At 36.9% G+C, this 25,630-nt stretch overlaps 1 protein-coding gene across 2 annotated transcripts in view; it reads left to right on the top strand.

The window, feature by feature from the left end:
- WNT7A (Wnt family member 7A) overlaps positions 1-25,630 on the top strand; it is a 64,131-nt gene that overhangs the window by 26,801 nt on the left and 11,700 nt on the right. For both annotated transcript variants that reach the window (XM_081934346.1, XM_081934345.1), the window contains one exon: positions 17,580-17,851. In XM_081934346.1, the coding sequence (XP_081790472.1) occupies positions 17,580-17,851 (272 nt within the window). The remainder of the gene's footprint in view (positions 1-17,579; positions 17,852-25,630) is intronic.

Here is a 25,630-nt window from a genome sequence, read left to right as displayed (position 1 = left end):
CAGTGCAATTATCGAGTGAAGAACTTTGTGATATACTTAAAGTATTCTATGTGATATACCTATAACACTACAAGGTATGTTTCTCCTGACCTCTTCCCCTCACCCTTCCTAAATAAAGGTTTCACCTTCTCAAGCTAGGCAATTGGCATTCAACTGCTCAAAAGTTTGACTGAGCAGCTAGGGCACACAAATCTAGTAAGATATACAAATGTGGCCTTCGTAAACTCTTTTCCAAATGTACCATTTATTTTTCAATGAATACACCTGGAATGTAGAGAATACAGTTGAATGGGAACGGTGGACAGTTCTATATTTTCAAAACAAATTAAGTTCCTACCCAATACATATAGATTATATTCTTGTTCCTTGATTTATCTTTTGACTGATCAGAAATACCTCAGGACTAGTGTCAGACATTCTTGTGTAACTTGATCAGCATCTTAGAAATCAACCATTAACTAAAGATGCAATTAACTGACTTTATGACCAGATATTTTATTATTAAATGTGCAATTCAGACTGTAATCTGCTGTTCCATGAAGACATCTTGATTCAAGAGAATTTTTGAAGTTTAAAATTCAAATATTATATAAAGTATTTTGTGTTAGCTGATGAAGAAAATAGCTAATCAAAATTATGGAAATAAAGTGAGTTTTAAACTATAATGGATTAGTGGAAACTAATCAAGGAGAGAAGAACTTAGAACTGAGGAGAAACTTCCTGACAGTTAGAACAATTAATCAGTGGAACAGCTTGCCTCCAGAAGTTATGAATGCCCCAACACTAGAAGTCTTTAAGAAGATGTTGGATAGCCATCTGTCTGAAACGGTATAGGGTTTCCTGCCTAGGCAGGAGGTTGGACTAGAGGGCCTCCAAGGTCCCTTCCAACTCTACTATTGTATTATAGCCAAATATATCCATTTTTCTCCATCCATGTGCAAAAGCTGCTCTCCGTAGAGTCTAGTATGGTCTCTTGGAAGGCTCCTAAACTTTTCAAAATGCTTGAAGGGTTGCAGATCAGTTGCAGAGTCCTGTTTTGTTTATTGGACAAATCCCAGGTTTAATTTATATCCTAACTGGTTGTGGTTGGAAAGGATTCCAGTCTTTAATTCTATGCACAGCAGACATAGACACTGCTAATATTAATAGACAAATGCTTTTTGGTTCAGTGGAGGTACTTTTCAAGTTTCTAGTATTTTCTGAACAAATCATGTGCTTAACTGTATGCATGTATAGTGCTTTGTGGCTTTGCCCATCACTGAAAAATAGCTGTGGATGTTCATAACCGGATATTAGACTAACCCAAAAGCCCATTTAATAAATAAAAAGAACCAGGCAAATCTAGCTATCTTTAAGCTTGAGGATTGATCGTTCTGTTACAAATAAAAAGATCCAAAGGGGGAAAAAAAGTCTGTGGGAATTTTGCTTCTACTCCTCATTGAGGATGATTGAGTTAGATTTATAAATGATTCCATGGTTTTCAGGGCACCCAAAACACCCCAAAACTGGCTTCCCAATGAAAAGTGCAGTGGGAGGATTGAAATCCTGCCTCCTTTTACATGCATGTAGTGTGTTTGACACATGTTAAAAGGGGGTGAAGCTTCAACTGCTTGTTGTGTTCTCCCTTTTGAAGCCAGTGACCCTTACTTTGGATGCCTCTGATGCCTTTAAAAACTCTTTTAAAGATAAAGAAAGATATTTCTTTAAAGACAGAAATGCAAGATTAAAATCTATTCCAATTAATTATAAACCACACTGATGAAATTCTAAATTAATTTATTTTATAATGACATGCTTTCAGCAGAATATTATATGATAACCTATTAGCATTTGATGGATATTGTTAACCAACAATTATTCTAATAACCAATGTTATTAGAATAATTAAGGGTCATATACCTACAGTAAGTTATTAAGGAAAGTTTAATTACCATTGAAATTCATCATACCGTTCACTATTTGGGTTCGATTTACAAAGTAAATTGCAATTCCTGATTGATATGAAAATCACTACTTATATCTAGACACAGTCAACACTGACTCACTGAGTGCAATGAATGAGTAAAATGGGTTATACTGTAGCCCAGTACTGATAATAACATACAGAATAAAACTTATCTTGCCCCATTGCACTAGATTTCAGCATCTGTATCATGTAGTGTAATTTAAAAGCATCTATTCTATATCATGTAGCATATTTGTAAAACATAATTCACCCTAGGAACTCTTTGCACTAGGAATGCCAATCTCTGTCTTAAAATAAATAACAATGTAACAGATTGTAGCACCAGTTAGATTAAATCAAATGGATACACATAATATCCCAATATCCTGTTTGGTATACTTGCAATAGCATGGTCAAGGACACTCTCAAAATTTAGATATTCACAAATCTGCATGAATGAATGTAAAAATGATAGGTTCTTGGGGTATAACAATTTAAATGGCTCCAGTTTCATCAATTACTTTATTCTTAATAAGATGTGTACATGTGATGAATGTACTGAGACAGCACCTGACATATCAATGTGAAGCTTGCCATAAGAGAAAGCATAAAATCACCCTAGAACAATCTTCACCAGTCAACTAAGGTGGATGGACAGTCAGTATTCCCAATGTTTATTTTCAGTCATTGTTATATTAAACCGTATTCATTTAAGAAATCATTGATGATTATCTTTACAATTACAGCAAAAAATTCTGAAAAACTGAACTTAGTTATCTGGGCACTCTGCACGATTATTATTTTCTTCTCTGGGATAAGATTGAGAAATATACTTGTAACAATTTTGAATTAGAATTTTACCAAGCTACATTTCCCAGGAATATGGGAACCAAGACAGTATGTGTAAAAGTATTTACAGTACTGAATATCTGCATTCCCAATTACATTAGGTCAATGTCACTTTTTTTCGATAGACCAGTAATGCTCTTTTTTTAGTAGAGGAATTTTTAAAATGATTATTACCAATCCCTACTTGAGATAATCTTTGTCTTCTTGTTAACTTCTTGTCTCAGTGCAGTTTGACTGCATTTTATATTAACACTTTTAACTACAAAAGTAAGGTCCATTAATCAAAGACATAAGTTGTTGGTGTTTAATTTGAAGACAAAGGAGAAGTCTGAAAAATATTAGAAAAAAGCTGACAGGGAGCAATCCCTCTTAGAAATCATTTAGTATGAAGCTGACCACAGAACCCATTATAAGAAGTCAGGTGGGATAATAAAGAACACAAAACACTCTAGAAAACCTGTTTGGCAATGTACAGAAATAGACTTGTACCATTAAGGTGAAATACAAGAGTTTAAAACATTTGTATGTACTGAGGTTATCTATCAGGACATTTTTTATTAATATAATAAAAGATGGCGGGTAAATATATCACCGTTATCAGTTTAAATTCCCCAACTTTCCATCCAAAAGCACTCAATAGAAATAACACTTAGACTTACATACTGCTTCGCGTGCTTTTACAGCCCTCTCTAATAATGACCACAATTATGATTGGAACTTCCATTGCTAAACAAGGTATTTGTAAAAGTGAGTTGCGCCCAATTTTACAACCTATTTTGCTGCAGTCATTAAGAAAATCACATGTTTGTGAAACAAATCTGGCTTTTCCCATTGACAGCCAGCTCAGAAAGTCAGAAATGGTGATCATGTGACCCACATTGAAATCATCACAAATACATGCCAGCTGCCAAAGTTTGATCATGTGACAGTAGGGATGCTGCAATGGTTGCAAGAGTGAGACCCAGTTGTAAGTCACTTTTTTCATCTCTGTTGTAACTTTGAATGGTCACTAAACAAATGATTGCAATTCAAGGACTACCATATTGGGTTATTGGAGTTCACTTAATGGTTTGAATGCAGACAGTTCAGTGCACTGATGATGTCATGTAGGTTGGTAATGAAAGGTCTGCAGGAAACCAATGAAGCTCAGAGAATATGAAGAACCCAACAGGGAAATATTTGTAGAAAAAAATATTATTTTAGCAAGATTGCTTGTAAATCTAAATAGACTAAGGTAAATTGCAAAGAAATACACATTTTAGTGGAATGTGTGTTTTTTATAAAAAACCATCAATTTCAGTGAACACGATAGATTTACAAAAACAAGAAACAGAGGAAAAAACAAACTTTACTAAAGAACTAAAGCATTTAATATACATGTTACCTGACTGCTTTTCCTTTCTGACTTGTAATACCTGCACAGAGAATAATGAAGTAATGACTGTCAGGAAATAAATATAAGTTTACTTTGATTTCAACAAGAACAAGATAGGCATGTAAATAATTTGTATATGTGACATAAGGGAAAAGGTATATTTGTGGGGGTTTTGTTTTGGCATCCAAAAAAGTTTTCTTTTTAAAAACACACACCAAAAAACAGAAGCCAATTTGGAAATTTGGCAGAGAGTATCTAAAAATTAACATGATACTTTTTGCCAAAGAGTCAATCTTCTAGGCAGTGACTGTCATAGGCAGATAAAAACATTGCCCCAAGGTCACTTTTACAGGAATTTTCATTTCATACCTGCCTTCAAATGTATCTTGTGAGTACATGTTTTAGAGAAACAAAGGATTGCATTACCTGCATTAGACGAGTTAGGTTCTCTAATGCTGATTAAAGTTCTGCTAAGAGTTTTCTCCAAAAGAAAACACAATTGCACAAAATGTATTCTGATGTCCTAATGGCACAGATAAGTTGAATAGTATCCTTCAGAAGCCATATATCAAGTCAGGATGATTTTGTAATTAAATAGTGACTTTTCTGTGAAAAAGAAGACTTAAAATGAAGTGAGCAGTAATATAGCACATCTGCTCTACAATTTTTGCCCATATTGTTCTTCCTGCCGGTTATTTCAAAATAGTGATGTTGGGTGAGTATTATGAGACTTGTAGTTAATCCAGTACTTCCTATGCAGTTACTCCTCGATTTACAACCACAATTTGTTAAGTGAATGTTGTGCCATTTTATGACCTTTGTTGCCACAGTCATTAAGTGAATTGCTGTAGTAATTAAGTTAGTAACACAGTTGTTAAGTGAATCTGATTTTCCCATTGAATTTGCTCGTCAGAAAGTTGCAAAAGGTGATCACTAGAACACTACATCCGTCATAACCATGAACCAGCTGCCAAGCCTCTGAATCTTGAACGGCCAGGTGAAAAATGGTCACAAGTCCCCTTTTTTCAGTGCTGTTGCACCTTGGAACAGTCACTAAATGAACTATTGTAGGTCGAGGGCTACTATAACCGTACTCAGCAGCTCTACTGAGTTGAATTGGGCCAATTCCCTTTTAAGTATGAATGTAATGAATGGATTTACTGTAAGCATATAGAACGCTGTGCTAGGTTCTGCCAGACATTTATTTTACGCTGTTCTTCTTTCTGCATCATGATGAAACGGGCAAAAATCTCATTCATGCATTCCAGTGTATAAAGCTGCATTGCTGACATATTTAAAAGGCAGTGGTCTTTCTTTTGGAGCTATTTTTCAACTTGATACCTTGAGTCTCAGAACAGGCTCCCCACCCCCATGCAGTCCAGGGAGATCCAGGAAATGTGGGAGGTGTTCTGCACCTTGCAAGCTTTGACTGTTTATCAAGAGAAATGGGCCTTTGCTATTATTTTTTAGGCCACCATTTTTCATTGCACAGGTTTTGTTTAATGGCCATATCTATGCCCGGTAATGGAATTGAAGGAGGTAGATTTAGATAGTTTGGGAAAAGATGGTTTCTCATCTTCAATTTGCTGTTTATGAATTACGACTTCTATAGAGATGTGAAATAATGTAGTTGATGGCACATAATTGGCAAGCTCTGCTGTACTTTCCATCTTTATATTTTCACAATCATTGTATAATTCAGCACATGTCTCTTCAGATAACTCCCTCCCTGACTCTTGACCTTAAATAGCAGAAAATGTAACATATGTTTTACAGAGAGACAAATACAAATTTGTCTTTTTTTATTTTCCAGAATACCTAATTTATGACACAGCTGGTTTGATAGTATAAAGTATTTTCAAGTCTCCAAGTCTCTATGCATATTTACCCAAGTAGTTTGGCTGTATTACTATTTACCATCTTCCTCCTCCTCCTCGTCCTCCTCCACCTCTTTTGCATGTATACCAAGAGCCTCTGTACTGGAGACAACTTCTTTGTGTGTCTAATTACACTTGGGCAAATAAAGTATTCATTGTGTTACATGGCATAACCCTTCTCATTTTGTTTTCTTAAATAGTTTAACCTTCTTTACTTTCTGCAACTAGTTGAACATAGATCTATTAAAATTGTGATTCATTGAAAAATGAAGACATTGTCCCTATCCCTATTGCTTCTATATTTTATCTTTTCTTAACTGATTTTAAACAGTTGTGATCTTCCTCATCAAAACTTTGCATATCTTCAGATTTCTATGGTACCACAAAGTCAGCCATACTCCTATTTTGGATGCTTGCCTCACACCTCCAAATCCTCTAGAGTCCTTTATATTATCTCTGGAAGCTAATTTGGAAAGCAAGTAAAATTGGATATGGACTATCAAGTTGAATCTCAAGACAAACAGACTAGAAGAGCATTAGGCAAACAAACTGAGAGTAGTCATGTTTCCTTTTAAAGATAAGGTAGCATTTCTAAAAAAAAAAAATGAAATCCTGGATTTTATTTGAAAATAGAGGACATACATTTTATTTAATGATAAAAACTGTTTAGGAGTGCATGGATCAACTGTTAAATAAACTGCCATTCAACAAATTAACTAGAGTTCCAAAAAGATAGTCTCAAAAATTATCCAGTGATTTGAAAAAATTATCCAGAACTGTCAGGAATCTTTCTAGTAATTGCCAAAAGCCAGCCATTTTAATGTCTCTTGTTCCTGAAGAAGATAAAAGTTGCAGCACTTCTAAATCACTATCTATTCATTTCAAAGTGTCTGTTGATTCTTTCCAAATAGGGTTTCAGTCTTACAATTTACAATTCCACTGAAATGTACAATATCCCATCACATGAAGGAATCTTTCTACTCTACATTTTGAACATGATATGAACTTCCACATATTTCTATTGGTTCTTTGGCCTCTAGAATTAGTGAAATCTTTAATTTAAGTTTCCAGTGAACGTTAAATTGCATTGTTTGATTGATGTAGGGTTTTCATGCTCCCTGAAAAGTCTTCAAGTTTTGCAGGTAACCCTATAAACCTATGGAAACAGCGCAACCTCTTCTTTAAATGTTATTAATTTATTGGAGCCTATTATTGTAATTTAGCTTTTTGTGCTAAGTTAAATGCCTATGGAGATTCTCAGTCATCCATGCCATGGGTGTCCCAAAGCTGCTTTTTCAAAAGCCAACTGGACGTTTGTTTTTCCTTGAAGATGTTTCACTTCTCATCCAAGAAGCTTCTTTACTATAGTTCTTCTTTGTGCTGAATTAGTCTTTTTTTCTCCCTCCCTCCCCCTCTCCCTCCCTTCTCACTTCTTTTATTGTGTTGATTCACAATCAAAACATATATTCCAAGGAAGATGTATACGGAATTTGGATTACAGGTAGTCCTTAAATTATTACCATAATGCAGCCTGCCCATTATGGTGGTAGTGGGATTTAGCCAGTTTGCACCTATTTAGGAGAACTAGTTGTTAACTTTCTAAGCAGTTCGGAGAACTGGTTGTTGGAAGAAATCTTTTTTTTTCACTTTACAGGGCTAATCCTATAAAGAAGGCAGAAAGGAAACATTCTGGTGTTGTTTCTAGCCTAATTTTTATTGCCCTGCTTACAGAAATTGCCTCTATGGTTAACCCTTTTTACATTGTAACAGCTAAGGTGAAGCGCCCATTGACCTGAGTGATGTTGAGTTGGCCACGGCAACATGGCCACATGACCACCAAGCCATGCCTAACCAGTTGGTCATTAGGGCAGAGAACCGGTTGTTAAATTATTTGAATCCCACCATTGGTTGTGATGGTCATGTGAGCAAACTGATTTTACAATCTTCTTTGCAGTGGTTGTAAAGCAAATGACACAGTTGTAAAGTGAATGTCACGGTTGTTGAACAAATTCTAATAGTTGTTACATGTGCCCAGGATTCACTATGGGCTGGTTTTGCCGAAAACTGTGCGTAAATCTGGTTTTCAGCAAAGCCATCATAAAACATGATAATGTGACCATGGGACACTGTAAAATGCCATATATGTAGCCTAGTTTCTGAGCACTTGAAGTGCAGTCACATGACTGCAGAGAGGGCGGAGCTGCCAGACCTTCAAATCCAGATTGTAAATATCCCCCCAGGTAGGGCCTTTGTTGCTTGTGGACTGAGGGATTAACTGTTTTGTCTTTCAATACTAACAATTTCATATTCACCATTTTAAAAGCTTGATGCAGAGTTGCATCAATGCTAAAGGGATTTGTATCTGAGGAGATACTCATTATTGAAATTTAACAAATTGGTAATTAGTTGCATTGCTCCCATTTCTGCTATCTCCCGATAGTGTCTTTTAGATCGCAGCTTTGGAACTCCTGCTGTATGAATTATGTCGTTTCTCTTCAACATAAGCACAATGTTTAAATATTTTATCTGTGCACTGCCTTGCAGAGCAGAGCGTTCAGATAAAATGGTATATAAACTTTTTAATAACAAGTGAAACAGCTAGGGTGAAAGTGATAATTTCTCTAAGAAAAGGAAGTTAACAGAAGAAATTCCTTAAAAGTGATATTTGTTTGATTTGCAGTAGAATGCAGCAAATGCAGCAAATCATTCCACTGCAATCATTCTGACCATTACTTTGACTGATTATGTGCCATCACATTATCCACTTTTTTAACATTCTTTAAAATAAATTAATCACACGTTTGAATAAATATGATAACTTCAGGTAATTGTGACTGCATTTAGATCCTTCCTTTTTGAGACTGATCAGTAGGGCAGTCCTTCTGAATAAAAATGCCCAGAGGAAGTGGTGGGTTCCTACCAGTTCGGACCAGTTCAGCTGAACCAGTAGTAGCTTGGTGGCCTGGGTCACTGGAACTGGCAGTCCCAGGCCTGCCACACCCCTGAATTGGTTCTCCTGATGGTGCCGTAGGTGCTGCCATCTTGTTTTTTGCTTCTGTGCATGCGCAGAGCAATTTTAGTTGTACTGAGCAAACCGGCAGTAGTCTCTTCCAGAACCCACCCCCGCCTAGAGGTATAAATTTGCAAATGGAAATAAGTTGTATTTCAATATTATTTCAATATTGTTTCAAACAATGTTACAAAGATTTTGCATGGTGCATAATTCTTCTCAGTGGTGAAGCCCTCTCTTTTTAGATATAATTTTTGTGAATTATACCCCCACAAATCAGTTCACACATCTGGAGAAAATAAGAAACATAATTACAAATGTAAATATCACAAAAGAAGCCAAAAGCCCATGTGGGTTGGTAACCTAAAGCTCTATAGATGTTTTGAAGTTTTGAATCAGACAATCCATAGCAATTGTCCTTGCTTGCTGAGAATTTTCAACCAAGAGATCCAATGTGAAGGTCCTCAGCGGCCATCCTGAATAAACTCACAAGCAGAGCCTAAACACAATAATTGTCTCTTATTTTGCCAGTTAGCAAAACATATTAATGACCTGTAATCACAACTTCATGTGACAAGAAATTTCTAATTTTGTTCTTTGCAGTATACATTATATTGTATGTAACATAAAGAATTGTGGTGTTGTTTTTTTTGTGGTCCTGGATCTACTGCTACCTGGTATGTTTGGGATGTTTCGTAGAAGAAGCAACTAATATTAAAAATTGGAATCGCATTTTCCAGCTATTCCACCTCAGGGATAGATATTTTTCTTGAAAGGAAAAAAAAAAAGACAGACTGGTGGGAAAGCACAGGAGGGTACCAAAGAAAGATGGTATTAGACTATCTAGCCTCCCCATAAAATGTTGAGAAGGAGGCAGGCAATGGCATGATAAAAACCTTGGCCAGGAGCATCCCTAGTCATCAGCAAGATTTGTAATTATTCTTGGAGCTATTTCTTGAACAAGGGTTTTTTTTTCCCCTCTGAAAGCAGTATTATTTGATTTATGCTTCATGCTGTCTAAAATAGCTTAGGGTGGGAATTTCTTATACATAATTTCCTTTGGTACATTTATCATTTTTGTGTTCAATTGTTAACTGGATATAGTTTTTTAAAAAAGGGTGGTAGCTTTTGTTTATTTTTGCTAAGTGATTGGTATGGGCAATGTTTTCTTCAGCAAAATTTCTAACACTGGAACCTCTGCCTTCCTTCCTACTCTCTCCTTTACCTGAAAAGATGGATCTTTCTTATTTTCAGAGTTAAAAAAATATTTCTAAAAACAATAACCATACACTGTTGGATACAACAGCCACTTAAAATTAGAAACCTGGGTTTTTAAGAAATTAGCCTGTTTTCTACTTATTTTAAGGAAGAAATGCTTTGATGTTATAGCTCATGTGTCATCAGTAAAAACCACAAGAGTTTTCAGATTTAATGAAGGATGGGTATGATTTCTAATCAATATCGTACCAAGCTTTTTATAACTCTGAGATGGCAAATTGCTTTGGATCCTTACCCAATATGTCCTTGTTTCTGTCCTTTAAAACTGGACAGTTTTCATGAGCAAATCTAAATTTAAACAGGAGGATAAGAAAGAAGATTCAAGAGAGGGAGAGCTGTTTAACCCACTAAGGGGTAGGCAACTTACACTTTATGTTTTGGACTAGAGTTCAATAAGCCCTTGTCATTGAATATGTTGTCCATGGCTGAAAGGTGTTGACATTGAAAGCTTTTAGAGAGGACCAGGCTGTCTTAGACTTAGACTTATATACCGCTTCATAGTCCTTTTTACAGCCCTCTGTAAGCAGTTTACAGAGTCAGCCTATTGCCCCCAACAATCTGAATCCTCATTTTACCAACCTTGGAAGGATGGAAGGCTGAGTCAACTTTGAGCCAGTGAGGATCGAACCCCTGACAGTCAGCAGAATTAGCCTGCAATACTGCTTTCTAACCACTGCACCATCTACATTGGTTTAAAGGCAACCTAATTAACAATGAGGCCAATTATACATTTGTAAGTATTGTATGATTTTTTTCAGAATGTTGTAAATAGTAATTACACGTTTGAAAGTATTGTATGATTTTTTTCAGAATATTGTAAGTATTCATAAGCAATGCAGCTCATGAGAGTCAATATTGAAAAGCTGTTTTAGAGATACCAGAGTGCAAACATTGCTCCAATCAGGGCTTTAATTCTTTAAGGCTGCCATGTCTCCTCCAAGAGCTGAGTGGCAACTTCAGAAAACTTCTTCGAGAGTAGCTTTCTATGAAGGACAACTGCATGGTCTCTGGAAAAAGTGCAGTAAAGAATTTTGGGCGTACAATATGTTATATATTGGTCTTCTTTGCGCTGAAGTACCTTTTTCCTAGCTGAATCTGAAAGGCTCCATAGGCTCCATTAGAGACCAAATGTCAAAGAAGGAATTTGAAACAAACAATTGGGCAAAACTAGCATCTTATTATACTCCCCTGTCAGGCCTGCAGCGATCTTTTCTTTTGGATCTTTAGCCTGCCACACTTTTTATTATTCTACTATGCATTTTCTATTGTGGGAAAATGGGAGGGGTGATTGTATGGAGTTAGGTGCTATGTAGCCATAACAAAATTCTTTCTAGAAAGCCAAGGTCATCCTTTGTCTTTGCACCTGACCGGAACTGGATGGGTGGAACTGCCAGCATGGCAGTGGGAGATTGACCTTGTGATGGACTTGTGGGTGTGGGGGCAAGATCTTGAACTTTCAACTGGGTGGGGGAAAACTGGGAAGCTTTCAGATTCGGGTTTTCCCAGATGTGCCAACATGGCTCTCTTAATAAATTGGAACTTTGAGCAATACTTTGCCTTGGATTCTGATTTACTTTTGGATGCTATTTGGAACCCTGACACCCTGCTGAATTTATGAATCTGAAATCTGAAAGCTCTTAATGGAAACTTATTCCAGATTATGCAGTGGTGGGATTCAAATAATTTAACAACCAGGTCTCTGCCCTAATGGTTTCTTCCAACAACCAGTTCACCAAACTGCTCAGAAAGTTAAGAACCAGTTGTCCTAAGTGGTGCAAACTGGCTGAATCCTACCACTGAGATTATGTCTATTTCATATGTGGTAGTCATTGATATGCAAACAAATAAGGGCACACAGTTTTCCTTTCTCATATGATTTTATACTAAAACTGATTCTGTTAGAGGACACTTTGTTCTCCTTTTTTGGACAGGCCTTGGTATCTTATACCAGTGGTCCCCAACTTTGAGGCTTGGTGGCCCGGCTGGGGAGGAGACAATGGAATTGGGCTGCATGAGCGGTGCGCCTGTGGCAGGGGTGGGTTCCTGCCAGTTCTAACCTCTTCTATAGAAAAGGTTCCACAAATCTACAGTGCCGTTTAGAACCGGTTCCAGCTCCCTCCCCCCACCTGTCCGCACATCATCAAGATGAAGAGCGAGAGGAGGAATTCTGGGAGTTGAAGTCCACAAGTATTAAAGCTGTCAAGTTTGAACACCCCTGGGTTTTTTTTCTTAAGGGGTAGGGGTGCAAGGATCTTGTAACTTGACAGCTTTAAGACTTGCGTGCTTCAAATGCCAGACTTTCTGAGCCAACATTTTGGTTGCTAAGCATGAGCGTTGTTAAGTGAGTTTCACCACATTTTACAAGTTGGCCATGCCCACCCAGTCACATGACTGCCAAGCCACTCCCACCCGGTCACATGGCTGGCAAGCCACTCCCACCCGGTCACATGGCCGGCAAGCCACTCCCACCTAGTCACATGGCCAGCAAGCCACTCCCACAAAGCAAGCCACACCTACAGAAGAGGTTCTAAAAATTTTTGAAACCCACCACTGGCCTGTGCATGTGTTCATGTAGCCCTTGTGTGAGTGGTGGCGCACATCTGTGGCTTGAGTTGCACAAGTGGTGGGGTGGGGTGCTCATGCATGAGTGCCTGCCAGCCTGCTGCTTGTGCAAGTTGAACAGTGCACGCATGCGCACACTCAGCCCAGTCACTCACTTAGTCCTACCCCACACATCCCTATGGCCAATCCGCTCTCACAGAGAGGGACTCCTCCGGGTACCTTCCGCTAAGCAATGCGGGCGGGTGGTGCCCAGGAGTAGGGCCTTCTCTGTGATGGGCCCAACCCTCTGGAACGACCTCCCTCCCGATATTAGAACTACGGTTGATCTCCGCTCCTTCCGTAAGAAACTCAAGACCCACTTGTTCAAACTAGCTGGCCTGGCTCAATTGTAACCGAAAGCAGTAATATAGTAGAATTGAATCCTGACCTTCCTGGATGGCATTTTAAATTTTTAAATTTTGGGGTTTTAAATTGGTTTTAACTGGGACTTTTTTAATTATCGTCAAATAGTTTGGTTTTGTACGGACTGTGTGTTTAAGTTGGTTTTGTCTGGTTTTGCGTGTTGCTTTGTTATTCATTTTGTATATTTATTGTCTGTACACCGCCCCGAGTCCCTTTGGGGAGAGGGGGCGGTATATAAGCTAAATAAACTAAACTAATAGTCCAATTCCAAGTAGACGATGGCCTGGTAGTGGACGATGGCCTGGGAATTGAGGACCCTTGTCTTATATTGCAGTGTTATGACTAGAGAGCAACCTTCAAAGTAATTTCAGATGAGGTAGCCAGTATTAAGACAAATTAAGCCTAAATACAAACTGTCTCAAAGTAAAGGAAAAAACAAGATTTTTCAATATAATAAATTGATTTGATTTGTTGTTTCAGATTAGTGTTGAAAACTGTCTTGAACTGGATTCTCAAATCTATTCAGCCAGTTAGTTTACTAAAAGCCATCTCTACACATGGGCAGAAGTGTCTGAATCATCCAGATCAATTGGGAACTGTGTGATTAGATTTGAGTTCCTCATCTGAGAAGATTTGACTTGACTTGTTTTCAAAGAGAAACTCTGAAAGGAATTTTTTCCCCTCAGCCCTCATATTGTGCAATTAGAGAGATAAGAATCTTAAAGCAAGATACATTCATTGATACACTAGATGAAACAACTCTACACCAACTGGGGCATAGATCATAGGTCATAATTCCAAAGGACTGAATGGTAACATTGAAATTGGTCACGTGTTCATGAAAGGCCCTTGCAAATAAAGCTCTATTCATGTATTACAGAGATTGGTGAAAATAGGAACAAAACCACCCCTCCTTCTGTGCCGACATACATAATCGTTCATTACTATTCTTTAATTAACCCACATCCCTCTTAACTTCAGGTCTCACTTCATGCTATATTTGATAGGAGGTAGCCAGAAATACTTACTCACAAAGGTAAGGAGCTTTCTCTTTCTTACTGCAGATATAAAACAAGATAAAACTTTTGGTAACCAAATTGGACTATATGAGGCAACAGAAGAACTGAAGTCATGACCCGAGATGGAAAACAATAAAGAGAATATTTAGGTCAGATAAGGTCAGATAAGGTTAATAGAGTAGTCATATCATCAGTAGATAATTGGGTAGATTTAATTCTTTACCCATGCCTATATGCTCCAAGGTAAATTCTATTGTGTTCAGTCAAGTGCCTTCTAAGATAATTGAGTGCACCATGGAATCAAATATACTTTTTAAAATAGCAGAAATATTGTTAAAACCCATCTGAAACTAGCCCTTATCCATTGGAGGGGACAGCGAGAAATATAAAAAGATAATGGGGAAAATAAATTTGAAATTATTGTTTCCCTTGAGGTTTGTCTACTGATCTATCTGTCCACCTGTCCACCTATTTATGATGGCTACAAGTTGTCCTATATATTTATTTGAGGATTGAACCAAGCTATAGTTATATTTTCATCAAATGATACCTTAAAAAAAGATTGTGAGTGATAACAACATACTCAATTTTGCACAAGTACTGGGAAAATTGCCAAACTATTAATTCCTCAATCCAATAAAATAGTAAAATGCAAGCCACCCCACCCTCTCCAAAAAAAAAAAAAAAAAGGAAAAAGAAACCAGAGAAATCTGGGTTGATTCATATAGCATAGATACATTTCATGACATCTATGCTAAAGAAAAACTTAGGAATTTGTTTTCAGCACTCACATTACACAATGCTCTCAGATCTTCCACACAAACACCTGCTATTGGTAATCCAAATCTTTTTCTCAACTTTTAAAATTTAGGCAGGAGTGGAACCATTTCGCTGATCAACTGCAAATCTTTTAAGAATTTAATTGCAGATTTTCCTCACGCCTACCCTATCCTTAGCAATCTATCTATATTGTCATGATAAGGGGATTTTGGTTGTGAAAAACCAGTCAGAATGACAATATGGAACATGGATAAGATTTCTGGCCAGCACTGGCTGAAAATCTTTGGATAGGTAAGAAGATGCAAATTAGGGACTCTCTCCTCACACACACAAAATAATTTTAGAAAATAAATGAAAAAGAGTATAAATAAAGGAAGAAAACTGGCCTTTCAGAGTTGAAGTTCAGGACATTGGTGGGAAGATTCCTGATTTTTATTAAATTGTGTTGACCCATAACAACTAAACATATAGATAGACAGTCTTCAAACTTTGTAGACAGACAAGAAAAATTAAGGATTCCTAGTTTTATTTTTAAAGGATACATTTCAATCGCCTTCTGAAAATTATGTTTTCCCAAATAGCACAATATTGATATTTATTGTTGTTGTTATGAATGAGTTAACATGTAACAACTCCATGTAGATGGTAAGATGTTCATCTTCTCCTAAATCATGTGCAAAGTCTGTGAAACATCCTCCTGAGATGAAATATGCCAATAAAAATGCATACATACAGCTTGTTCCCTTAGTCTAATCTAAATCATACTTAAATTATGCTTATGTCAGAGATACTCCTTGGATAGTTTTACGTTTCTTAGGAATTTAAGAAGTCTAAAAGCACAACATTCTTCTATCTACACATGCAATAAAAACTAAACATAAAAAAGAATATGATAAACCCACTAAGGTATCTCTTAACAGATTTTATTGATGTCAAGCTTGAATCCATTACGCTGCCAGTTATCTGTGGCAAATAATAACGAAACAAATATTCTTAGTAACCAAACCTTTTAGAGGCCAGAATTAATATATAGATCACCCATGGAGAACAATTCTGCTGAGAATAAAGAATGTGATTTCCAACATGATACCTTCCAGAGTTATGGGAATTGAAAGACCCAGAATTCCCAGCCACAAGGAACACCAAATGAATTCCATGGGGCTTAATATCTATCTATCTATCTATCTATCTATCTATCTATCTATCTATCTATCTATCTATCTATCTATCTATCTATCTATCTATCATCTCCCCCCCCCCCCTCTCTCTCTCTCTCTCTCTCTCTCTCCTTAATTGGGCAAGGACAGGCAATGACCCCTGACAACTGGCCTTTTTGCAGCCTGTTGCCTAAAAACACAGAGGAACAGGTCACCCATTCATGGAATTTGCAGAAGACTCCCCAGATTCTAAAATCTATGTGGTGTTTAATGCAGTCTAAAAAGCCATAGTTCTTTGTGTTAATAGATACTTATAGATACTAGCACTTGTGTAGTTCAACAACTATTCAGAAAAAGTGCTTTTACTATAAATACAGGGAGTCCTCGACTTACAACAGTTCATTTAGTTTCAAAGTTACAAAAGCATGAAAAAAGTGACATGACCGTTTTCCACAGTTACAACCTGTTGTAGCATTCCGCATGATCATGTGATCAAAATTCAGATGCTAGGCATCGAGCTCATACTTATGATCATTGCAGCCTACCAGGGTCATGTGATTACTTTTTGCAAGTAATTGTTCTCGACAAGCAAAGTCAATGGGGAAGCCAGATTCACTTAACAACCAGGTTACTAATTTATCAACTGCAGTGATTCACTTAACAACTGTGACGAATAATATCGTAAAATGGGGCAAAACTCACTTAACAAATTCCCACTTAACAACATACATTTGGGTCTCAATTGTGGTAGTAAGTTGAGAGAGTATCCTTACAATATGCATGCCTGTACTTTGAAGATGTCGTTTTCCAATCACTGTATTTGTATCAGTTACAGCAAGTAACTAGTAAGTGTAATAAAGCTTGTGTATTGCTTCTGCATTTCTGTCAGATGATATTCCTATTATTATGCTGAGTCTAAAACCACCCTGTACATTGTTAAGTCACATGGTGAAACATTTCTCTGATCTAAAGGGTTCCAACTGAGTATTTAAAAAACTCATTGAACTACAGGTTGCAATCTGAAAAAAGCAACCTTGCTTTGTATTATGAAGTATTTACTATTTTGCCATTTTTGGGAAATGCTAAAAAATATGCTGTCTCTACTAAAGCATGATTCTTTGGGGTGTGTCTGAGCATCAACAAAAGAAGAGTGCTGGGATATGACAAGAAATGCTTATGGCTGCAAATTTAAAGCATGTATAATAATAGCCTTGCAGCCTTTTCATTGCATAGACTTGCACACTGCGTTTTTATTGTTATCGCTGTTTTGCTCTTCTTCTTCCAAATAGTCTATCTTTTTCTGAGACATGTAATCCTTATTTCAGGTAGTAGAGAAGCAGCGTTCACCTATGCCATCATTGCTGCTGGAGTAGCCCATGCCATCACTGCTGCCTGCACCCAGGGGAACCTGAGCAATTGTGGTTGTGACAAGGAAAAGCAAGGACAGTATCACAAAGACGAAGGATGGAAATGGGGAGGATGCTCTGCAGACATCCGATATGGAATAGGATTCTCCAAAGTGTTTGTGGATGCAAGGGAGATTAAGCAAAATGCAAGGACTCTCATGAATTTGCACAACAATGAGGCTGGGCGGAAGGTAGGCACCTTTTCTAAGCTCCTAATGTGGCTGAGCAAATTATTTTGTATTATGTATGTGCATGTGCTATGAAGGTAATGTCACTTCCCATTTAACAAGGATGTGAATTTGCATATCAATGGAATGGACTTTCAGGAAACTATTTGTACAATGGTTGATATATCACAATAATAAAGCAGGAAGCAACAAGAAGAAAAACATTCATAATGAAATAATATTTTAACATTAACCATGCATGTAGCTCAGCGATCTGATTTTTTTCCTTTACTTATGACTTATTTATTATTCATCAAGTAATGAGTGTGTCATATGTGTAAGATGGTAAGATAAAAAGTTAGTACCAAACTGTTGCTTTTAAATCATAATTATGTTTGGAACAACTCAATGCAGGGAATAGATCTCAGGGTTAAAATGTACTTTTCTCATTCTGTATGAAAAACTGTAAAATTGGCAAGATGGGACTAAAAAAATGATTATATATATAAAAAATAATTTATTTTTACAAATTTAGAATCCCCAGAATAATTTCATAATTTGATGTTTGGTCAGAAATTTTCATTTCTGACACATGATCTGTTAGCACTAGCACTTAGACTTATATATACCACTTTACAGTGCTTTACAGCCCTCTCTAAGCTGTTTACAGACTGAGCATATTGTCCCCAACAATCTGGGTCCTCATTTTACTGACCTTGAAAGGATGGAAGGCTGAGTCAGCTTTGAGCTGGTGAGGTTCGAACCCCTGGCAGCTGGCTGAGTTAGCCTGCAATTTTGCATTCTAACTACTGCAACACCACAGCTCCTGTTTCTTGGAAGCATGGCAGTAATGCCTCCAACACAGAGCCCTTGTCCCAGCCTTCCCTAGACTCCAAGACTGGCCCAATCTCCTCACTGTCCAACTCTGCTGCCAGCTCTGCAGACTGCTGATGGACCACAACACACACTAGCATACAAATCAGGGTTGAAATTCGGCAGGTTCTGGAGAACCAGTAACAGAAATTTTGAGTAGTTTGGAGAACCTGCAAATACACCTCGGCTGGCACCAGAGTGGGGTGGGAATGGAGATTTTGCAGTATCCTTCCCCTGCCACGCCCATCAAGCCATGCCCACAGAACTGGTAGTAAAAAAAATTGAATTTCACCACTGATTCAAATATGTAAACTGTAATGCAAAAGTGGCTGGTAGATACATACTTTTGCAATATAGTGTACTTAAATTGCATTTAATACTAACAGTCAACAACTTTCACTTTGTAGAATGCATTACTAGGGAAAATCGCATGTGTGCTATCTTTGGCCCTATAATATTTTCCCCACAAATTTAAAGGATGTTTAATGGGCAGATACTTATATATTTGCCCAATGTGGAGTGATTGTATTGATTTTGGGATTATTGGCAATTTCTTGTTTCTATAATCCAGCACAAGACTGGTTAACATTATTAAAGAAATCCAGACGAGCTCATTTATGTAAATACTAATAACTTTGATGCTTATTTCAGCTATTTAAATGAAGGTTCACAAAATATAAACATTGGTGAAATGGCATTTTTAAATGTAGAATTTACTTAACACATAATAAAATATTTAATATAAAAATCAGATCAAATTGCTATACCATTTGACTTTTTTCTCCAAAGTATTTGATTTGGAATATAATTACATGCCAAAGAGTTCTTTTGTTGTTAAGGCATACCATAGTTATCACTGAGATATGAAGAATTGCTTATTAGAATACTCTACAATCAAATTCCATTAGTGCAGTTTTAATATAATTACATTAATCATTATTTGGTGATGATTGTTAATTAGTGATTTCCATTTCAGTACAATGCATAGTTTACTCATTTGAGGATGCTGGGATATCTTTACTCATTTGAGGATAATGATATCTTAACCATCTCTTTCCTAATCCATTAGTTAAAATAGTGAGGAGAAGAAAGTATTTGATGAACAGAAAATGGCCAAGCAATTATTATATGAAGGTCATCATATGACACAATTCATTAGCCTGTCTCTCTCCTCCCCCCCCCCCATATTTCAATTGGATAATCTAGTTTGAATATTTTTGATGAAATATCATCGGTTGATGTGCGGTTCTTCTGATTATTAGATTACAAGGTGGTGAAAGGGAATGTGTGAGAAATATTCTGTATTTAAATGGTCAATAGTTTCTCAGGGAATATCCTTTCTTTCAGAGTTCTTTTCTTGCTACATTCCATTAAGAGCAATATTAACAATAACAACATTTTCTGAGTTAATTATGCCATCTACTCCTTTATTGTGCATAGTACAATAATCTAGGAAGAACTTTATCAGATCAGTTCAAGGAATTTATTGTACTTTATCCTTGTTTAGTGCCCACTAGTTGTCATTATAAAACTCAAAGAAGGATATGAAGGCAACATCTTCTTGTTCTTTGCCAGTTATCCAGAGCTACTCAATCTACTGATTTTTCCAGTATAAAGAAGAACTATGGTTGATTGTGATCTACCAACATTCAGCATTGAAGGATGTTATACACTAGTCTTTTGACTTCAGTAATCTGAACTTCAACAGAATTAACTACTCACCTAAAAGCCAGAAATCAATTAGATTAAACATGTATCCAGTGCAGGGGTGGGTTCTGACCAGAGTTACTGCTGGTTTGCTCTTGTGTGCGCGTGGGCTGAATGTGTGTTGTGCACTCATGCACAGTTCAATGGAAATTGTTCCGCGCATGCACAGAACAATAAAAAAAGAGATGGCGGTGGTGATGGCCGCAACTGGGGAACCGGCTTGGAGGCGTGTCCAACGTGGGTCACTGCCGTTTCTGTGAACCAGGTCAGCATACCACTACTGGTTTAGCCGAACTGGGCCGAACCGATAGGAGCCCACCTCTGATCCAGTGGTTTAGCCAGCTAAAGTTGATCCTGTACAAAAAAAAGTATTATGGATAGGGCCCTTTTAAAGATCTATGATCATTATCACAACATTAAGATACATAATTAACATTTCTTCTCTTTATCACGATCCTGCATCTGGTATATAATGTGGTGTGTAATCTAAACCCAACTCATTGTCAGTATTGATAAATACACAATCTGAGCAGATGGAACATTGAGACATTATAATTTTAAAAATACAATGGGATTTGATAAATGCACATACCTTGCAATAAGTCCTATCTTTTTGTAGAAAAGAATAAACTTAAAATATTAAACCATCTGTAGACATATTCCTGGCTGAAGTAACATGAGCTGCTTTTGATTTGCTTGGCCATGGTAGCTTTGATACGGACATCAGTTTTGGGTTTTATTGATGTCCCCATCCTCTGTATTCTTTTGGTTGTCATGTGGGCACCCCATCATCTGTGAATCTTAAATATGAACCATAGAACACACCCATAACTTGTCTTTAAGTATATTTTTGTGCAATTCAATAGATACTTCCCATGTCCTTGCTGTCTTTGTACTTTTGCCATACAATATGTTTAAACTGTTAAAACTGAAATATTCACCAACACAATATTTTTCTAGCTCTCAGAAGGAGATCTTTGAATACTTCTGCACGCTGCCTCATTTTGGCTACTGGCACCTTAGTTACTGTGGCAATAAAGCAGCAAGTTGTGAGCTAAATCAGTTCCAGTGCAGATCTCAGCCACAAGGTGGCTGCTTGAAAATCACTTTGTGGTTAAGAAAAGCCTTGGCTTTTATCAAAGTCAACTTCCTTTTTAATCAAGGTCTTGGGAGAATAGCAGAAGTAGTGTGTTATTTAATGGATACGCTAGACAAAACAGAAGAGTATTTTCAAGCAGGAATTTTACAGAATACGAGCATGTGTAGGAAAGAGTCAAAGCTTTTTCAAGGAAGAACATTTGGTTACAACGATAAAGAAAGTGTACTCTTTCTCTCACTTGTTTTCTCTTTTGTGACCTTGAAATTCAATGAATAGAATTTTGCATCAGCATTACATCATATTACACATAACACCACATTATGAGTCATTGTGATAAATTATGACCCAGGCTGCATTAGAAGACTCCTGTAACCAAGGACTTATCAAGGTGGTTTTTTATTTGATATGCCTCTTCATTGCAGACTTAGGTGAGCTGACTTAGTAATCTTATCATGTCATGTGCTGGGAGCACTTTGTATTTCTTTCAGTGCTTGAATTGAAACCTGAGGCATCAAACAGTTGAAAGCAAATACAACAAAGAACAATGCAATGTGCAGTTATCAAAGATGAGGTCATAACGTACAATAGGAATACACAGAGGTACGCATTTATTCTAAAGAAGATTTAAAAAAATGAAGAACAATTGAACTATCCACAGTTTTAAAAGTGTTATGTGGCGATGAACAATTTTGGATACTGGTAACTGAGTTATAATGAGGTCGTTACGCCATGTAGCATTCTTACTGTTAGTGGCTTTCTAGGATTGAATTTGGATTCTTTACAGCCATGCCTAGAGGCCTGAGGGACTGAACCAGATACCCATTCTGTGCACATGTTTTGCCCCAAAGCCACAGTCCTTCCCCTACCTTTTGTGTCAATTTTTTCTCTCCAGTAAGGCATACAAATCTAAGAAATGATATACATACATATATATATATATCCCTGACAACTCTTACTTTGAGAAATGTCCCTTCTTTCAACAAATTCAGTCCAAATACCTGCCAACTGATTATTATCTTCAGTTTACAATCTGAGGGTGTTTTGTAAAATAGGTTACGTGAATGTAGGCTCTAAAGAAATGGACCCAGGCTTTTATCATCTTTGACTACATAAACTTTAGTAGCAGAAGAATGAGTTAATGTGGAAAGAAAAATAAACCACGAGATAAATCTAATGTTTCAATACATGGCCAAACTTTCAAGGAATCTCCTCACAGGCTTTCAAATGATCAATAACTTATGCATTTACATGTTGTACTCCTAAATCTGAATAATGTTATTGGTTTCACAGATACCTAGCCTAGCTTTTTAAAAAATACCAATAAGCTTTTTCTTTCCTGTCATTGCAACATTTCAACATACCAGGGCTGTCTATGTGTCTCTTTGTATGTGAACAACATCAAAATGGCAGATGCAACTGGACAATGGAATGATCTGATCTTTTAATGGATGTATCATGCATGTTAAAAAGTGGCTGGGCTTTTATCACCCAGTTAACAGCTGCATTTAAATGTAATTGCCCTCCTCCATGGACACCCTGAATAGTATTGATGATGGGAGTTTTTAATTGTTGTCTTAGTCTTCTCTTTAGAGTCTTAATTCTGATTTCTAACACAAATTGCTTGAGAGGGCCATAAGCTGCCATTTTAACTATGGAAAAAAAAAGTAATTGTAAACAAGGAGTGGTTGAACAAAGGACACATGCTAGCAAAGCATGGCCTCCATGCTAGAATAGGTTCATGGAGATAGCACCACAAAGGGAAACTTCCCTCCTCCACTCTTGACGTGCCAGTCTGGCCTTTAAGTCAGGTATCTTTGAAGAGGGAAATCTGCTGTACTAGTATGGAAACCAAAAATATGTGTTGTAGCAGTCTGCTATCTCAAGTCATGCCAGCAGAAAAAGCTTTAAATGCCCTCATATGTTTGGAACGTTTGAAAATTGCCATAGACTCCAGGAAGTCTAGAAGAACATCCTCCTATTGAATAATTAAAAAAATGATGGAGGTTGCTCAGATACCTCTGGAATCAAGTGATATTATGGTATCAGCCACAAAGCCACCTAGGCCTTGAAGCTCAGGTGTTAATCATGCCATTTAAAAGCCATTTTCTGACTTTGCTGTTGTTTAACATTGCTGATCTTTGCTTTCAAGCCTTCAAGTGTTTGGCCACTATCCAACAGAGCGAGGTGTTTGTGTGTGGGAGAACTGCTTGTACAGCTAGATGCTGATTTGAAATATTCCATGCAGCCTTTTGTATTACTGAAGGCACAAGCCTAAGGTTGAAGATGCTCTTGGGTGTAGTGTAGCTATTACTCTACCATACTTATACCTTTCTGACCTTTGTGATTTTAAAAGATGCTACACAAAGAAGGAATTCTAATGTCATGTTTTTATTAAACAATCCAAATCTTACATGCATCCTTGCTTCCAATCTGTTTTATTTAAAAGTTAATCCCATTGATTATAGTAAAAATTGTTTCTACGTGTGTATTGAGAAGACATCTTTACAATGCAGAAGGGGTAATTCAGGGTCCATAAGATAATTGTGGGTCTATGACACCCTTATAATATATTTTCAGCTCCTGTCATTGTGCTTGATGGCCTTGTTTGCTGCCAGAATTGGCACCAAGGTATATATCACAACCTCTCCCATTATTGTATCCTGCAGCTGGAAAGAGTATGGATTATAATACTTGTACATATTACAAAGGGCAGAAAAGTTTGCCATTTGTTTTTCTGACTCTGAATCAACCTTGATCTGGTCAGGATTGAACTTCCTGGCAGTCGGCAGAATTAGCCTGCAATGCCACATTCTAACCACTGTGCCAACAAGTACCTATGTCTCTACATCCTATGTCTCTAATTAACTTCCATTGGAATGTTGTTTCACTAGCTTATCTATTTTGATCAAAATGAATTTGAAACATTTGACTCTTCTTGACTCTTCTTTTCCTTTTGATAATAATGGTGAAATGGCAAACAACAATTCTTCATATCAAGCCTTATTGTTCTTTAGTTGCCATTAGCAAAAGGGTTAGTAATAAGTGAGGATTCAAAGGCAGCAAGACAGTTTAGCATTGGTGGTGTTCAAAGATAAGATTGGGAATACATAGTTTTAATTGTAAAAAGCAAGTTAAAGCAAACCAAGTTTAAATACTAGTTAATAAAAGGGCTACCTTTGAAAGCTTCCTGGAAAAGTTGCTATATCAGTGTTGTATGAAATTCTATATATTCATAGATACAAACATGCATACATTCCTAGAATCTGAATGTTTATTTTGGAATAAAATGAGACCAAATTCCTACTTAAAATATTTAACTTCCAATTTCCACTTTATAGATTAAAAAATAATAAAATATAATTTTATTTGTTCTGTTTGATTTGATTTATCAAATTGACTCAGATAAACAATTTAGAGGAATAGCAAACATTCTCACAATAAATTGTCAACTTATTCCCAGTGACTTATGCCTCCATCATCTCGTTTGAAAAGAGACTGTAGATGGAGCAGTGTCTAGTTTTTGGGATTCTAGTTGCTCTCTGAGCTTGGTTCCTTTCTTGTAGATATTTCATTGCCCAATTACATGATATCATCAGTTCTTGAAGGAAGTTTGGTTTGCTCTCTGTTTCTAGGCAGCTGACTTGCCCTGTCAGTGTTGGTGGCAGAGTTTTTGTTAGTTCCTCAATTCAGCTATTTACTGTTTGTTTCTCTGAGTAGGTAATTCCTTGATTGGGTCCTTGAATCATAGAATCACAGAGTTAGAAGAGATCTTGGAAGTGTTCTAGTACAACCCCCTGCTCAAGGCAAAAGTCCTTATATACCATCCAGAATAAATGGTTGTCCAATCTTTTCTTGAAAGCCTCCTACAATGCAGTAACCACAACTTTAGGAGGTAAACTATTCCATTGATTAATTATTCTCACTGTCAGCAAATCTCTCCTTATTTTGAGATTGGATCTCTCCCTCTGATGAATTTCTGCTCATTGCATCTTGACCTGCCCTCAGGTAATATGGAAAATAAACTGATGCTCTCTTCCCTATGACAGCCCTTCAAGTATTTTAAGATTTCTATCTTGTCTTCCCTAAGCTTTCCTTTTGTTAGGATAAACATACCTAGTTCTCTT

This window comes from Natrix helvetica (assembly GCF_964273705.1).
Source record: "Natrix helvetica genome assembly, chromosome: 1".
Lineage (NCBI taxonomy): Eukaryota > Metazoa > Chordata > Lepidosauria > Squamata > Natricidae > Natrix > Natrix helvetica.
This window is presented reverse-complemented; position numbering and strand designations above follow the sequence as displayed.